Here is a 17,970-nt window from a genome sequence, read left to right as displayed (position 1 = left end):
CCAGATGGAGATATTTTTGGTTGTACAATGCTCTAATTCTGGTTGTAGTCTGGTCTTCATGCCCTACCTAGCCAGATGGAGATATTTTTGGATGTACAATGCTCTAATTCTGGTTGTAGTCTGGTCTTCATGCCCTACCTAGCCAGATGGAGTTATGTTTGGTTGTACAATGCTCTAATTCTTGTTGTAGTCTGGTTTCCATGCCCTACCTAGCCAGATGGAGATATTTTTGGATGTATGATGCTCTAATTCTGGTTGTAGTCTGGTTTCCATGGCCTACCTAGCCAGATGGAGATACTTTTGGTTGTACAATGCTCTAATTCTGGTTGTAGTCTGGTCTTCATGCCCTACCTAGCCAGATGGAGATACTTTTGGTTGTACAATGCTCTAATTCTGGTTGTAGTCTGGTCTTCATGCCCTACCTAGCCAGATGGAGATACTTTTGGTTGTACAATGCTCTAATTCTGGTTGTAGTCTGGTCTTCATGCCCTACCTAGCCAGATTGAGATACTTTTGGTTGTACAATGCTCTAATTCTTGTTGTAGTCTGGTTTCCATGCCCTACCTAGCCAGATGGAGATACTTTTGGTTGTACAATGCTCTAATTCTGGTTGTAGTCTGGTTTCCATGCCCTACCTAGCCAGATGGAGATATGTTTGGTTGTACAATGCTCTAATTCTGGTTGTAGTCTGGTCTTCATGCCCTACCTAGCCAGATGGAGATACTTTTGGTTGTACAATGCTCTAATTCTTGTTGTAGTCTGGTTTCCATGCCCTACCTAGCCAGATGGAGATACTTTTGGTTGTACAATGCTCTAATTCTGGTTGTAGTCTGGTTTCCATGCCCTACCTAGCCAGATGGAGATACGTTTGGTTGTACAATGCTCTAATTCTGGTTGTAGTCTGGTCTTCATGCCCTACCTAGCCAGATGGAGATACTTTTGGTTGTACAATGCTCTAATTCTTGTTGTAGTCTGGTTTCCATGCCCTACCTAGCCAGATGGAGATACTTTTGGTTGTACAATGCTCTAATTCTGGTTGTAGTCTGGTTTCCATGCCCTACCTAGCCAGATGGAGATACTTTTGGTTGTACAATGCTCTAATTCTGGTTGTAGTCTGGTTTCCATGCCCTACCTAGCCAGATGGAGATACGTTTGGTTGTACAATGCTCTAATTCTGGTTGTAGTCTGGTTTCCATGCCCTACCTAGCCAGATGGAGATACTTTTGGTTGTACAATGCTCTAATTCTGGTTGTAGTCTGGTTTCCATGCCCTACCTAGCCAGATGGAGATACGTTTGGTTGTACAATGCTCTAATTCTTGTTGTAGTCTGGTCTTCATGCCCTACCTAGCCAGATGGAGATATTTTTGGATGTACAATGCTCTAATTCTGGTTGTAGTCTGGTTTCCATGCCCTACCTAGCCAGATGGAGATACGTTTGGTTGTACAATGCTCTAATTCTGGTTGTAGTCTGGTTTCCATGCCCTACCTAGCCAGATGGAGATACTTTTGGATGTACAATGCTCTAATTCTGGTTGTAGTCTGGTCTTCATGCCCTACCTAGCCAGATGGAGATACTTTTGGATGTACAATGCTCTAATTCTGGTTATAGTCTGGTCTTCATGCCCTACCTAGCCAGATGGAGATACTTTTGGATGTACAATGCTCTAATTCTGGTTGTAGTCTGGTTTCCATGCCCTACCTAGCCAGATGGAGATACGTTTGGTTGTACAATGCTCTAATTCTGGTTGTAGTCTGGTTTCCATGCCCTACCTAGCCAGATGGAGATACTTTTGGATGTACAATGCTCTAATTCTGGTTGTAGTCTGGTCTTCATGCCCTACCTAGCCAGATGGAGATACGTTTGGTTGTACAATGCTCTAATTCTGGTTATAGTCTGGTCTTCATGCCCTACCTAGCCAGATGGAGATACGTTTGGTTGTACAATTCTCTAATTCTGGTTGTAGTCTGGTTTCCATGCCCTACCTAGCCAGATGGAGATACGTTTGGTTGTACAATGCTCTAATTCTTGTTGTAGTCTGGTTTCCATGCCCTACCTAGCCAGATGGAGATACGTTTGGTTGTACAATGCTCTAATTCTGGTTATAGTCTGGTCTTCATGCCCTACCTAGCCAGATGGAGATACGTTTGGTTGTACAATTCTCTAATTCTGGTTGTAGTCTGGTTTCCATGCCCTACCTAGCCAGATGGAGATACGTTTGGTTGTACAATGCTCTAATTCTTGTTGTAGTCTGGTTTCCATGCCCTACCTAGCCAGATGGAGATACGTTTGGTTGTACAATGCTCTAATTCTGGTTGTAGTCTGGTTTCCATGCCCTACCTAGCCAGATGGAGATACGTTTGGTTGTACAATGCTCTAATTCTGGTTGTAGTCTGGTCTTCATGCCCTACCTAGCCAGATGGAGATATGTTTGGTTGTACAATGCTCTAATTCTGGTTGTAGTCTGGTCTCCATGCCCTACCTAGCCAGATGGAGTTATGTTTGGTTGTACAATGCTCTAATTCTGGTTGTAGTCTGGTCTTCATGCCCTACCTAGCCAGATGGAGTTATGTTTGGTTGTACAATGCTCTAATTCTGGTTGTAGTCTGGTTTCCATGCCCTACCTAGCCAGATGGAGATACGTTTGGTTGTACAATGCTCTAATTCTGGTTGTAGTCTGGTCTTCATGCCCTACCTAGCCAGATGGAGATATTTTTGGATGTACAATGCTCTAATTCTGGTTGTAGTCTGGTTTCCATGCCCTACCTAGCCAGATGGAGATACGTTTGGTTGTACAATGCTCTAATTCTTGTTGTAGTCTGGTTTCCATGCCCTACCTAGCCAGATGGAGATACGTTTGGTTGTACAATGCTCTAATTCTGGTTATAGTCTGGTCTTCATGCCCTACCTAGCCAGATGGAGATACGTTTGGTTGTACAATTCTCTAATTCTGGTTGTAGTCTGGTTTCCATGCCCTACCTAGCCAGATGGAGATACGTTTGGTTGTACAATGCTCTAATTCTTGTTGTAGTCTGGTTTCCATGCCCTACCTAGCCAGATGGAGATACGTTTGGTTGTACAATGCTCTAATTCTGGTTGTAGTCTGGTCTTCATGCCCTACCTAGCCAGATGGAGATATGTTTGGTTGTACAATGCTCTAATTCTGGTTGTAGTCTGGTCTCCATGCCCTACCTAGCCAGATGGAGTTATGTTTGGTTGTACAATGCTCTAATTCTGGTTGTAGTCTGGTCTTCATGCCCTACCTAGCCAGATGGAGTTATGTTTGGTTGTACAATGCTCTAATTCTGGTTGTAGTCTGGTTTCCATGCCCTACCTAGCCAGATGGAGATACGTTTGGTTGTACAATGCTCTAATTCTGGTTGTAGTCTGGTCTTCATGCCCTACCTAGCCAGATGGAGATATTTTTGGATGTACAATGCTCTAATTCTGGTTGTAGTCTGGTTTCCATGCCCTACCTAGCCAGATGGAGATATTTTTGGATGTACAATGCTCTAATTCTGGTTGAAGTTTGATGTCCTCATCTGTGTCTACAGGATCTTCTTTCTCAAATATTTCCACCTCCCGGTATAGAGGGTCCAGTACTTGCCAGGTGGTCAACACTGCTATGTCAATTGTCAATATCACACTCAGTACAGTGAACAATTCACACCGCCTCACAACCTATTAATTAGAAATATCATTGTCAGAATTACTGTTATTGCTTTCAGGTCAGTCAGTATCATTTCTTAGAAATGCTTTCATTTATTGGTCAGTATAGCTGGTGAAAGTCATCCAACTTCCAATGTTTTTTTCAAAAAACATAAAATTATGGTCTGTGTAATGATAGATGACTGCTACAATAATGTATAATAAAGTCAAACTTGTCTCTCAAGGCCTCTATAAAGAGGTTTAATTACCCACTGTAAAAATGGTAACACATTGGTACCCTAAACCTCTGACCTTTACAGACAGGTGGCCTTAACATAGAGTTCAATACCCACTTAATAGAAATGGTAACATATTGGGACCCTTAACCTTTGACCTTTACAGACAGGTGGCCTTGACATAGAGGTTAATACCCATTTAATAAAAATGGTAACACATTGGGACCCTTGACTTTTGACCTTTACAGACAGGTGGCCTTAACATTGAGGTTTAATACCCCCTGTATAAATGGTGACACATTGGTACCCTTATCCTTTGACCTTTACGGACAGGGGGCCTTTATATAAATATGTTAAATCATTGTACATGGTATAAAATTGAACACAACATTATATTCTATACTTAATTCTCACAAATATAAAGTGATGGACACAAAAGCAGAAACCTTTACAGACAGGTGGCTGGGGAAGCAGGTTAGAGTTACCTTTCGGTCCTTTTTGTTGGCAGTTGTCAATCTGTGGACTGTCCAGATTTTTGAAAACATGCCACCATATGCAAATGTAAAACCAAGGGAGAGCATCCAAGCTCTTAACTGAAACAGATAGAATATATATATGGTACTATAGACAATATATTTTTACTCAAGTTTGAGTTATCATATTTTTTACTAAAATATGATTTCCAAGACATGACTGTACAATAGTAACTAATCATATCTATTACACTGACATCTGAGGGGGAGAGACCTGTGGAGATGAACTGTGAGGTGTTATACACTGACCAGACATATGAGGGGGCAGAGACCGAGGAGATGAACTGTGAGGTGTAATATACTGACCTGACATATGAGGGGGAGAGACCTGGGGATATGGACTATTAGGTGTTATACACTGAGCTGACATATGAAGGGCAGAGACCTGCGGAGATGAACTGTGAGGTGTTATACACTGACCAGACATATGAGGGGGAGAGACCTTGGGAGATGAACTGTGAGGGGTTATATACTGACCTGACATATGAGGGGGAGAGACCTGGGGCGATGGACTGTGAGGTGTTATATACTGACCTGACATATGAGGGAGAGACCCGGGGAGATGGACTGTGAGGTGTTATATACTGGCCTGACATATGAGGGGGAGAGATCTGGGGAGATGGACTGTGAGGGGTTATATACTGACCTGACATATGAGGGAGAGAGACCCGGGGAGATGGACTGTGAGGTGTTATATACTGACCTGACATATGAGGGGGAGAGATCTGGGGAGATGGACTGTGAGGGGTTATATACTGACCTGACATATGAGGGAGAGAGACCCGGGGAGATGGACTGTGAGGTGTTATATACTGACATGACATATGAGGGGGAGAGATCTGGGGAGATGGACTGTGAGGTGTTATATACTGACCTGACATATGAGGGAGAGAGACCCGGGAAGATGGACTGTGAGGTGTTATATACTGACCTGACATATGAGGGGGCATAGTTCTGGGGAGATGTACTGTGAGGTGTTATATACTGACCTGACATATGATGGGGAGAGACCTGGGGAGATGGACTGTGAGGTGTTATATAGTGACCTGACATAAGAGGAGGGGAGATCCGGGGAGATGGACTGTGAGGTGTTACATACTGACCTGACATATGAGGGGGTATAGTTCTGGGGAGATGAACTGATTGTCTAACCCCAACAGCAGAATACACATCAGACAGAGAATACATCCAAACACTGTCACATTGTTAACACTTGGCTGGGAGTAGGCAATGCACCTGTAAAATATCAAACACAAGAGAAAATGTTTATTTCCATATCAAATTATTTTTAGTAATTACAAGTATTATTTCCAATGATTTGTTATATTGAACACAAAAGCCTTGCAAACATAAAATATATCATTATCTACTGTATTCTATTGTTAAAAACATTCTAATTCATATGTAAAATATCCAGCCAACTCAAATGAGGATTAAAACAAATACAAGGTAATCATGGACTTTACTAAGCATGTGGACATAATATTTCTAACTGAAGAAACAGAAATCATTATCAGATACAGTCAAAGCTCGTTATCTCGAACTCAACCAGAAAACAAGAAAACTTTGATAGAACCAAGGAGATATTCAATTTAAATGATGGTTTTCTGTAAAGTTAACAGGGACTGTCGAAATGCTTCCAATCAAATGTGGCTTTTCAGTTATACAGGTTCAAAATAAAGAGGTTTAACTATAGATATAATGAAAAATTTTCCTTTCATAGAAAAAAATTACCTACCTGCGTTGTCTGTTCAGGAAGTTAAACATTATACAGAATATGCCAAAGGCAATTCCAAAGGCAGCGAAGAAACACATAGCAAAGAACAGCCCATGGGAGACAACTCTTGGTGCTGATTTGATGAGTGTATGGTCTGGTGGTACCTTACCCCCTGTAAATACTTTGAAATATTACAAGAAGAAAACATTGAGAACAGCTCATGGGAGGCAACTCTTGGTGCTGATTTGATGAGTGTATGGTCTGGTGGTACCTTACCCCCGTAAAAACTTTGAAAATATTACAACAAGAAAACATTGAGAACAGCTCATGGGAGGCAACTCTTGGTGCTGATTTGATGAGTGTATGGTCTGGTGGTACCTTACCCCCTGTAAAAACTTTGAAAATATTACAACAAGAAAACATTGAGAACAGCTCATGGGAGACAACTCTTGGTGCTGATTTGATGAGTGTATGGTCTAGCGGTACCTTACCCCCTGTAAAAACTTTGAAAATATTACAAGAAGATAACATTGAGTACAATGTCAAGTACACAAAATGACTAGAGAATGAAAGCAATGTCACAATCACATTTTATCCATACCTTTACACAACGAACTTTTCAGAAATAGATATTATAAAAACTATCTATCAACTATCTATATGACATTACCACAATGGCAGTAGTGAACATCACACAAAGTCCCATCATCTTTGATTAAATATTGTGGCTTGTATGTAAGCAATTCAACTTTAATCTGTGTCCAGTCATTAATCAACCTAGTAACACAGAGCTAATGATAGCAGGCCATTGTAATCCAATTGACAGGTAGCATCTTCATTGAAATGTTTGAAATTTTGCCACAAGGCAAAAATACCTGCACAGTACAAGTAAATATTTTGTTTGATTCATGAGGTGTCAATGACAGTGTTATGATAACTTATGGTCTGTGAAAAGAATTTGATACATTGAAAAGTTTTATTTATAAAACTTGATTCATAAAAGGGTAAAATTCGGGACTGGACAAAACCTTTAATACATTGAGAAATTCTAAAAAACAAAGTTCAATTCATGGATGTTTAACTGTATATGTCAATTATTTTCTTTCCTGGTCACAAAAGTGTTTAACTATATTGAGAATTTCACTGTCAGCCATAAGGGGTTTAGCCATTTATCTTAACGGCCTTACCTATCCACTTCTCTTTCTTAATCCAGGTCAGGTTATCTGTGTTGTAGTCATAGAAACCCAGCTTCTGGTAAGTCCCATCTACAGAAGATATAACACATTTTGTTTTGGTAGCCATGAAGTAGCAACACCTACAATCATTGTAGACATTGATCAATGCACACATTAAACTTTGATTTTTGATTATCACCCTGCTAAATACTAGCTGTAATAAACCGTTCAGCTGGGTAGAACTTCATCTTTCTATTTTCTTTTCTAAACAAACAAATGACCATAGTTCTGCATCAAGCATAGCACAAGACCTTAATACTTAATAGTTATAAATAATTTTCAAGATACAGTTACTGTATTTTCAAATAAGCTCCCTTCTTCATTTTTGCAGAATATGTAATTGTAAGCTACATTTGGTTCACAAATAAGTCTTCCCTGAGCTTTGATAATCAATTTTTACACTGGGGAGAGGTATATACAGTTATATACTGCAGAGAAAGCTACGTACAGTGGAAAAAGGACCATAACTCTGTATATAGCCAAGCATAAGATCCCAATTGGGCGAGTTTTTTTTTTTCTTCTTTAAAACAGGTAACTGTGACATGCAGATATTTCACATTTCGATCTAAAAAAATATCCCATACACATGTAGGGAAAATGGGACTGGAAGTTCTGTTTAAAGTTGAAATTGACCTCACTGAGAAAACTTAAGTTGCATAATGGAAGATTTGGCAAGATCAACACGAAGGCTATAAGATGAACTTTAAAGATAAAACTGGGACATGTTTTCGAGTGATGGATTGAATATGTCAGGCCTTACTAGACATCTGTTCTATCTGGGTCCAGGCTATCCTGTCACCCTCCGAGGAAAATGCCACATTTCCCTGAAAATAAATGCAAACATGAATCAATACTTTGAATTTATATTTGAAATGGAGTGTGATTGAAAAAAAAAAAAAAAAAACACCCTGACAACTCGGTAAAGAAATTACATAGGACACTCTATTTTACATCGCAGAACCTCATGCATGCTTCATGACCTTGTTTTACAGAAATTCAATGCCTGCTTCTACAAAATCTTTAGAGTTCAATGAGTAAATAGCACTTTACTGACAAATGTAGGTTTCAAGCGTTTTAAACAAGACTACCAGAATTAGGGCCTTTAGTTGGCTACTTACAGATACACCCAGAAAGCTGGTGTCATTCATGGCCGAGTAGATTTCACGACGAATGTCTTCACTGTAGTAGTTAAAATCCTCCAATTTCTTATTGTATTTACTCAACCTGCAATAAGAGCAGGATAAAATTTGTGGTGATATTTCAAACAGGATTTTATCAATACATAGAGGATCTGGCATGAGCTTTCATTCATATGAGATTTATTTTCATTCTAGGTTCAGTAAGATGAACAAGAGGCCCACAGGATGGTAAAGAAAAGAATGCCAAAATAACCATTTTGTGTTTTATAAACCCTGTTAAAACTTATTTATTGAAAATATGTAGTGCTCCATCCAAGGTATCTGTGTGCAAATTATAAGTAACTTGAGTCTTCTGAAGATTACAATGATTTTAAGATGTTTTTAACAGATTTGAACCTTGTGATGTTTCAAATAGGCTGCAGATCATTGATACAAGGATATGTTACTGCACTCTATTCTAGTACTAACTGGCATAATATCTGGACTCTGGGCTCATCAAACTTGAGAAGAAGATTCCTAAATAATTTCAATATTTGACTCCTGTAACCTTGAAAACACATGAAGGTCATTTTTAAAAGCAAATGTTAAAGCCCGGTACATACTGGCCAAATATCCGTACTTTGTAATTTTTTTTGTAAGTGATATTATCCATGTAACAATCAAAATAGGTCAAGGTCATTTATGAGGAAAATAAACTTCACCTTCAGAAACATAAATCCAGGAGTCAACTAACAACAGAATAAAGCCATAGTGGTAGATTACAGAAAACCACTGTAGATTAGTGAGCTTATCACAAAATGACTACTGAATGTTTAAGCATCAACTTTCTCTAAGACTTACTTCATGCTGGTTCTGTTGAGGGCAAGTGCAAGAGCCCAAACAGCATCATAGGCAAAGGGTGCCTCTGGGTAGCCATCCACCTGGGACATATCTGTGAAGTTTCGTTCCTTAAGATTCAAGTCAAGTCTGTCTTTAAACTCCTGAGAAGTCTACAATAACAAGATTGATATCTCAAAAGTCAGCAGTAACAACTGTCTTATTCTCAGTATTCCATATCTCTCACTTTTACAAGTTTGTTTTTTGGGTTTATCACCTGTGAACAGCCAGGTTCATTTTGAAGCTGGGACTCCTTGTATCTGATGGTTGCTAATTCATCAAACAACATACTAGAGGTGTTTTACATGCCATCCAGAGCAATGATGTTAAAGTGTTTCATCCAGCTTCTTCAGAAACACAAATCATCATGGGTAGGGAGTGTCATACCACTTTACAAATTGTCATGTTACATTGAAGCAGAGCATTAATAGTAAATCAAATTCGTTGAATAATTCTTCTTATATCACAGAAAATATTTGTTACATTTCAGACAATCACACTCTTCTGATGAAGGAAACAGTATAGTTATCAAAATGTCACATTAATTTTCTAACAGGTTGTGATATATAATCATCTTTTCAATATATATAACCAACATGATGAAAATGTTTCTAAATAGATAAAAAATCATAAAATCACATGACTTCGACTTGTTATAAATTGGGTATATTTAATGGGTATCTAGTGTTCATGTTGTTACCAGGTTTTATCTTAACATGCAATGTAATGTTGTCTTAGATACAAAACTGTAAAATGCTAAATGTCAAACAGTGCTCAGATTTACAATGTAATAAATGCTTTGTCTCCACACTTTAACATAACAGTGTTGACGATAAGGTGATCTTTATACCACAGACATGTATCACCATTTTTGGTTTTGGTGTACATTTTGTTCTGAAACTGAAAATATTTAGCTGAACTTGAATGAAAATGTGTTGACACACCTGCATCAATAACCCAGTAGTACAGTATGGTACAGTCATACCTGGACATGTAAAGTAAAGCATCATATTTTCATAAAAAAATTTTGACACAATGTATAAATTGACATTTCTGAATGTCTACACTATATTACCATATGTGAGAGTGTAGCAGTATTTTCCTGGTGTAGGACTACAGCCTCAGTGGCAAAGTGGCCCTCCAGGGCCTCCTTGAGTTGGTCAGCAGTACAATTGACCTTGGGATCATACTTCTTGTACCAGTTGTCTGGATACCAGCCAATGATGAACCAGACATACTTCTTCCCATATAACTTTTCCTTATAGGCCTGCAAAGTTATCAAATGTATATTATAGTACTAAGATATGTTTGCACATAATTAAACACAATTTTGGATTAAATCAGATCTTCAGAGTCAAGCCGACCAAGTCCATTGCAGCATACACAGTTACTCCCCTTGTCTGATGCCCAGCAACTGCATATGACCATAGTATTGGGGCCACCCCTTGTCTGATGCCCGGCGCCTGTATATGACTACAGTATTGGGGTCAACCCTTGTCTGATGCCCAGCAACTGTATATGACCATAGTATTGGGGTAACACCTTGTCTGATGCCCAGCAACTGTATATGCCCATAGTATTGAGGTAACCCCTTGTCTGATGCCCAGCAACTGTATGTGACCATAGTACTGGGGTAACCCCTTGTCTGATGCCCATAAACTGTATATGACCATAGTATTGGGGCCACCCCTTGTCTGATGCCCAGCAACTGTATATCACTACAGTATTGGGGTCAACCCTTGTCTGATGCCTAGCAACTGTATATCACTACAGTATTGGGGTCAACCCTTGTCTGATGCCCAGCAACTGTATATGACCATAGTATTGGGGTAACCCCTTGTCTGATGCCCAGCAACTGTATATGACCATAGTATTGGGGTAACCCCTTGTCTGATGCCCAGCAACTGTATATGACCATAGTATTTTGGTCACCCCTTGTCTGATGCCCAGCAACTGTATATGCCCATAGTATTGGGGTTACCCCTTGTCTGATGCCCAGCAACTGTATATGACCATAGTACTGGGGTAACCCCTTGTCTGATGCCCAGCAACTGTATATGACCATAGTACCATTTTCATTATTTGTTGTACCAGTAATCCCCTAGGGAGCATAAGTCAGACCCCTGGACACATCATTGTCATACATATAGATCCTAAATGTTATGGCCCAGGGACTAAATTTCTAGGCCAAGGGTAAATCCTGAAAGGGTAATTCTAAAATATCCATTGTCTTGTGTCCAGATTAAGTTGTTTATGCTGTAAGTAGTGGATCTCAAACATTTGTTTGGAATGACCCAGGGTCTATGTCCCCTGGGGAAGGGATCAACTGCATTCAAAACCATATGCATTTGCACATTGATATTAATTCCTCTTCAATCCCGGAGCATATGTAGTTTATAGGTAGAGACCTCTGCTGCCTCTATTGCAGGTCTATATGTATATTTTTGTTTTTGAAAATTAAATATTCTAGGGGAAAGGGCAGATTCCAGGGCTATTTCTAAATATAGAATGAATGTGTTGTATGTACTGTGTTGTATGGTTATCAGGCTTGTCTTTTCAGCTTTTCTAGCACGAGTGAATTAATCTTTTCATGCTTAGCAATTTATCAAAGGTTAGTTGACACAATTATAATCCAATATTTTGTTAATGCATAACAGTTAAATACAACACTGTCACTTAGGTAATTGTTGATAAAACCCATCGAATGCTTGTAATATTTCATATGAAATATTTATATAAGCTTGTGATAAAAATCAGGTTAAAATCTTTATTGGTAAAAAGTATATAATAAACCACACACTGATAATTTTAACTGTCAAAAATTGTTGATAAAACCATGTCATCACAATGTGAAATTGTGAAATTTCGCCACGGTGAGAAATTCAGTAGAAAAAATGTGGTTAGCTGAGGTTTGTTCCACAGAAAGGAAGTTGTCAGTGGCCACCGACACTGTTGATTAAGTGATTGTGAATCTGTTAAAGATTTGGTGAGTGGTTCTAATTGATGGAAGGCAGATATTTCTGATTACTCCAGAATAAAGCTAAACTTAATGACATAGGGGCAGCTGATAGCACACACAACTTAACAGGCAAAACCTAATTTCAGAAAGATTTCAACTAAACGATGATTTATCAAATTTTTGACAATTCTAATCACGATGGCTACCAGTGGTGACGAGATAGGCCTTAATAACGTCATATTACTCAAAGTAATAAAAAACAAACTTTCTTGTGTTCATTTCATTTAAGATATTGGAAACAAAATATAGCATGTGCTATGTGATTGATTGTAATTACTAAGTGTTGAAATTTATTACATTAAAGTCAGAATTTCTGGGCTAGCTGATGCCACCATGTGTCATTATCTTAACTTAATCATCACATGCCTTTATTGATGAAACCAAGACCAGTGTTTGATTCATGTGCTATCATGATAAAACCTCATATTCAAATGATGCCATCCTCAATCTACTGTCTGTTAGAAGGTCAAACAATCAATCACAAACTGTTTGAAGGTTATCCCCGTGATTGCCTTAGCCTCCTCAATGTTAGGTATATAGAGGTGGTTGCCTTGGCCTCCTCAATGTTAGGTATATAGAGATGGCCGGTGTACTTGGGTGATAAGTAATAGCAACAGTCTACACTGATAGGTCAGACAGAGGGCTGATTACACACATTCACAGCGCAATGGATGTCTGTTATGCAGGTGGTACACCACCTCCTTAGTGTATGTAATGATAAGTCTGTGGATAATTAGATGAAATAAAAATCCACCTGGTCTCAAGAAGCAAGGTTATAGCTTCGGCAAAGATTAACTTCGTATACGGAAAGGTTAACTCTAACGTTACATTCTTTATTTAACTACAACAAAAAACCAAAAAAGTTACCTGAAAGTTATTGAAAAGTAATCTGATTTCCTGGTGTAAGTGGCCTTCTACAAAACCACTGACACGCTGTGCTTTAAGATTGGAGGGCCATCTTAGATTTGCAAATTGGTACAAAAAACGAACAGTCTTAGTTGGAACCTCATAACTTACAGTGTAGCATGACAATAGATAGTAACAGATCAATTATGTAGGCTAAGAACATAAATAAACCGACAGAAGGGACAACTACACTTCTGAATCTCTCAGAATATTTTGACCTGAGTGAAAAGAGACATAAAACTGGAATTGAAACTGTGGCCATAAAATTTCACATTTCTTCTGTGTTCTAGATCTTTTCTGGAATATCTGAAACTCACCAAATCTATCAAGTCAAAAAGAGATAAACAATTGTGATGTTGAAATATCTTACTGTTAAAACTCTAAGGAAATGAATCTCCTAAAAATGTTTCAGAATATTGGGAATTCCTTGTTGGCAAACAGTACACCCCCTTTTATAAAAATATGCAGGACTTGTAGAAATGAAAATGCATCCAGGGTTAGAATACAAAAATAGGTAGAGAAATATTTTATCCACATATTATATCAAGAAAACAAACCCACTCATGACAACTCTATAAACAGTCATTTCTATCAGGTCGTTAATTTTGATAATTTCTTGAGTACTCTTAATCCATTAATTTATAAGTCTGTCGAAATCATTTTAAGTGAATTGATCAAGCTATATTTATTCACACAAATGTCAATGAAAGAGTGATTTTTCTTCTTCAAAATACATGAGATTGAGCCCATTGAAAATAAATTTCTCAGGAAGAGAAATTTCGCAAAAGAAAACAAAAAACCTGTGTATTGTTTGAATCCTTTCCCAAAAACACACAGTTGAAACTGTACATGCAGGAGAACCAATATAATAGCATTTGATATCTAGACTCCAGAACATCATTTGATAGTGTTCACATCAAGAGTAATTCTATTGGTTGACCTGTTTCTTACAGAAAAAACAACACAGGTGTGATTCATTAGACATCAGTACAAGGAGGCATTTTTTGCCTTTTATTCTTACCATAAGGTAATTTGATGGCATACCAGAAATGTTACAAAGCAAAATACACCAAGATGTCAGCCATGATTTTTTAAAAAGAAAAAATGAAGTTTAAATCCGCATTTTTTTTTTAATTAATTCAAGCAATGATGCCTCCTTCCCACCTAAATTCGTCAGGAGTTTGAAATATGCTAATTTTGCTCATTATAAATGACCTAGAGAAACTGCAATGAGCACTACTAAATCACAATAATTTGAGCGTGAAAAGTGCTTTACTTATTCAGCCACTGAAATATGTATGTTTACAGTAAAGGCAAAATTTTTGACCAATTACAGAAAATTAGAACAGACTAGCTATACATAACAAAAACAATAAAAGTCAATCAGTTTTACTGGAATAACACTAAATAAAAATCTAAAAGTCACACCACAATAAGACTTTAAAGGACTACCTTAGTAGATCGTAGTCAGATGTTATATTCAAAGGAAGATGGTTCTTAATCCTATGTTCACTTTTGAGCATACTTATATGAATTCATGTCCATCTTTGTCATAAATTGCATTTGGGAACAATTTACATGGGATGTGTCTAGGGTCATTTATGTAAATCTGGCGTGTTTGATGAACTAGAAAACTTTCAAGGCAGATCTGGGGCGTGATGGATAGTTTCCTTCAATCCAGAATGACATTTCCATATCATGCAAATATATGGAATATGTTATCAGAAATTCTGTAATTCTCATACAAAGGGAAGAAGAAAGCCAACAAAAGAAGTTCAGAAAAATCCTGACCCCATGCTGCGAGGCTAACTATACTTTGAGAATTTGAGTGAAGACAATATAATTCCAGGGTTTTGTGGTCATTTTAGGTCTTCAGTATTTGGTTCCTTACAGCCCTAGACATGTCTGGAGGTACTAATTATATCTCAGACATGCACGTAAAAACTGGACATGAAAAGGACACCATAACCTATATAGATGGAAAGCTAAACTGACACCACAGAAAGTTTCCTACACTCACATTTACATCTATCTCTCATAGCCAAACTGACACCACATAATGTCTCTCATAGCCAAACTGACACTACATCATGTCTCTCATAGCCAAACTGACACCACATCATGTCTCTCATAGCCAAACAGACACCACATAATGTCTCTCATAGCCAAACTCACACTACATCATGTCTCTCATAGCCAAAAAAACACCACATAATGTCTCTCATAGCCAAACTCGCACTGCATCATGTCTCTCATAGCCAAACTGACACCACATAATGTCTCTCATAGCCAAACTGACACTACATCATGTCTCCTACACTCACATCATGTCTACTATAGCCAAACTGACACCACATAATGTCTCCTACACTCAAATTCATATCATATCGCTCTTAGCCAAACTGACACCACATCATGTCTCATAGCCACACTCAAACCACACATTTTCTCCTACACGCACATTCGCATCATGTCTACTATAGCCAAACTGATACCACAGTGTCTCCTGCATCCAAAAAACATAATATACCTGGTTGGATAGAGATATTAACTTGTGCATACCATCAACTGAGGGAATTTTTACACCCTAAACTGTACTCTGGTTAATCACTCAGATTTGAAGATTTGGAATAAGTATCATCAGTGTACAAGAGATCCCAGAGTGATCATAGCGCCCACTATTGTTTGATCTTTATATGCTCTTTGAAAGTTGGATCTTTTCCCTTCTTTTCTCTTCTCTGTTTTTGCTCTGAATGATAAGTCATTTGAACATTCCTTTACCTGCCAAATCCAAAATGGCCGCCTGGAAGCCATTTTGTTTCTTCTGATCAGTCCCAAAATCAAACCTGCACAAGGAGAGACCAAAGGAAGCACACATATGAAATCTGAGCGATATTCATGCAGTACTTCTTAAGAAATATCAATAACAATCTTTACTAGGCAAAATCCAAGATGGCTGCCTGTCGGCCATTTTGTTTTTCTGATCAGTCATAAAACCAAACTGGCACAACTAGGGACCAAGGGAAGCCTATATATGAAATTTAAGAAAAGTCCATCCAGCACTTCTCAAGGAATTGCAATAACAAACTTTCAAAGTCAAAATCCAAGATGGCTGCCTTCTGGCCATTTCGTTTTTCTGATCAGTCCTAAAACCAAACTGGCACAAATAGGGATTAAGGGGAACCTACATATGAAATCTACAAAAGGTCCATCAAATTCTTCTCAAGAAATAGCGATAACAATCTTTCAAAGTCAAAATCAATGATGGCCGCTTGTCAGCCATTTCATTTTAGGCATCAGCCCCTAATTTGATGGGCACAACTAGGGACCAAAAGTAACCTATATATGACATTTGAAAATGATCCGCCCAGAACTTCAAGATATAGCTATAACAACCTTTCAAAGTTAAAATAAAAGGCTGCCTGTCAGCCATTTCATTATTCGATCAGATCCAATATCAATTAGGCACAACTAATGACCAAAGGAAACCATTTGAAATTTAAGAAAAATCCATCCAGTACTTCTCAAGAAATATCAATAACTAACTTTCAAAGTAAAAATCCAAGATGGCCCCCTCTCAGCCATTTTATTTTTCTGATCAGTTCCAAAATTACATGGGCACAACTAGAGATCAAGGGAAACCTACATATGAAATTGGAGAGAGATCTATTTTTTACTTTTCAAAAAATAGCGATAACAATCTTCATTAAAAAAAAATCCAAGATGTCTGCCTGTTGGTCATTTTGGTGTTTTTTTTCAGTCTCAAAATCAAACAGGCACAACTAGGGACTAAGGAGAACCTACATATGCAATTTGAGAAAGATCCATCCATTACTTTCTCAAGAAATAGTGATAACAAAAATTGTTTACGGATGAACGGACAGACAGATGGATGAAAGACCACGGACGCAGATGATGGTGGTGGGCTAAAAATCTCTATATATATTACTGGAATAGATATTGCTGATCAGTTGTACATACTTGTAAACACTGACATGAGTAAACTGGACGTGACATTGCCAAGTCTGGTCAGTGTGACCTTAAACAGATCATTCATCCGTATCGGACAATCTAACTTCGACCTTACAGTCAGTTCAAGGCAATGGTAGAAATCCCCTTCTCAATGCTAACACAACTAGCTTGTAAATTGTGTACACTACTTGGCAGTACAATGTAATACAAACAGAACATGGAGATGTCAGGGCACCACATTTCAAGATCAAAATGAACACGGCATAAAAAATTTATGGTGCAGCTGCCCTGAAAACATTCAGACAAAGTAACAGTTTGATGGATTGTCAACAAACATTTCTGCATATTTCATGACAAAGGTTTTGATTCCAGGCTTTTTGGTTACTTCTTTAATTCTTTAAAATATTGATGAACGTATGATGTATGCCTGTTCAAAGCCAAAGCTCATGCATTTGGTCTAATGACACAATTGTTTAATTGCTGATTTTGCAATTAGATTTAAAACTTTGAGGCAATCACAAGCATAAATTCATCATAATATTGATGTATTCATTTTAAATTTAACTGCATTAGAAGAAATAAGGTTAATTTGTTTTGAGCAAATAAAGGAGAAAAATAATCCTTCAGCATGAGTAGATATTTAACATAAATTCATTTTGGCACGTTGTCTTTTTATATATAACATCAAAA

General features: G+C 38.0%; 1 protein-coding gene across 1 annotated transcript in view; it reads right to left on the bottom strand.

Moving 5' to 3' along the window:
- Positions 1 to 17,970, bottom strand: part of LOC132554418 (gamma-aminobutyric acid type B receptor subunit 1-like) — a 167,997-nt gene that overhangs the window by 4,808 nt on the left and 145,219 nt on the right. The window contains exons 6-14 of the mRNA XM_060218737.1: positions 10,459 to 10,650; positions 9,348 to 9,496; positions 8,487 to 8,592; positions 8,129 to 8,192; positions 7,321 to 7,398; positions 6,155 to 6,305; positions 5,520 to 5,652; positions 4,369 to 4,476; positions 3,476 to 3,680 (exon numbers count right to left, since the gene is read on the bottom strand). Coding sequence (XP_060074720.1) covers positions 3,476 to 3,680; positions 4,369 to 4,476; positions 5,520 to 5,652; positions 6,155 to 6,305; positions 7,321 to 7,398; positions 8,129 to 8,192; positions 8,487 to 8,592; positions 9,348 to 9,496; positions 10,459 to 10,650 — 1,186 coding nt within the window. The remainder of the gene's footprint in view (positions 1 to 3,475; positions 3,681 to 4,368; positions 4,477 to 5,519; positions 5,653 to 6,154; positions 6,306 to 7,320; positions 7,399 to 8,128; positions 8,193 to 8,486; positions 8,593 to 9,347; positions 9,497 to 10,458; positions 10,651 to 17,970) is intronic.

The sequence above is a fragment of the Ylistrum balloti genome, unplaced genomic scaffold (genome assembly GCF_031769215.1).
Source record: "Ylistrum balloti isolate Yb309-2 unplaced genomic scaffold, AGI_CSIRO_Ybal_v1 Utg370402, whole genome shotgun sequence".
In the NCBI taxonomy this organism is placed as follows: Eukaryota; Metazoa; Mollusca; class Bivalvia; order Pectinida; family Pectinidae; genus Ylistrum; species Ylistrum balloti.
The sequence above is the reverse complement of the archived record's forward strand: the minus strand, read 5'-3'. Positions and strand labels throughout refer to the sequence as shown.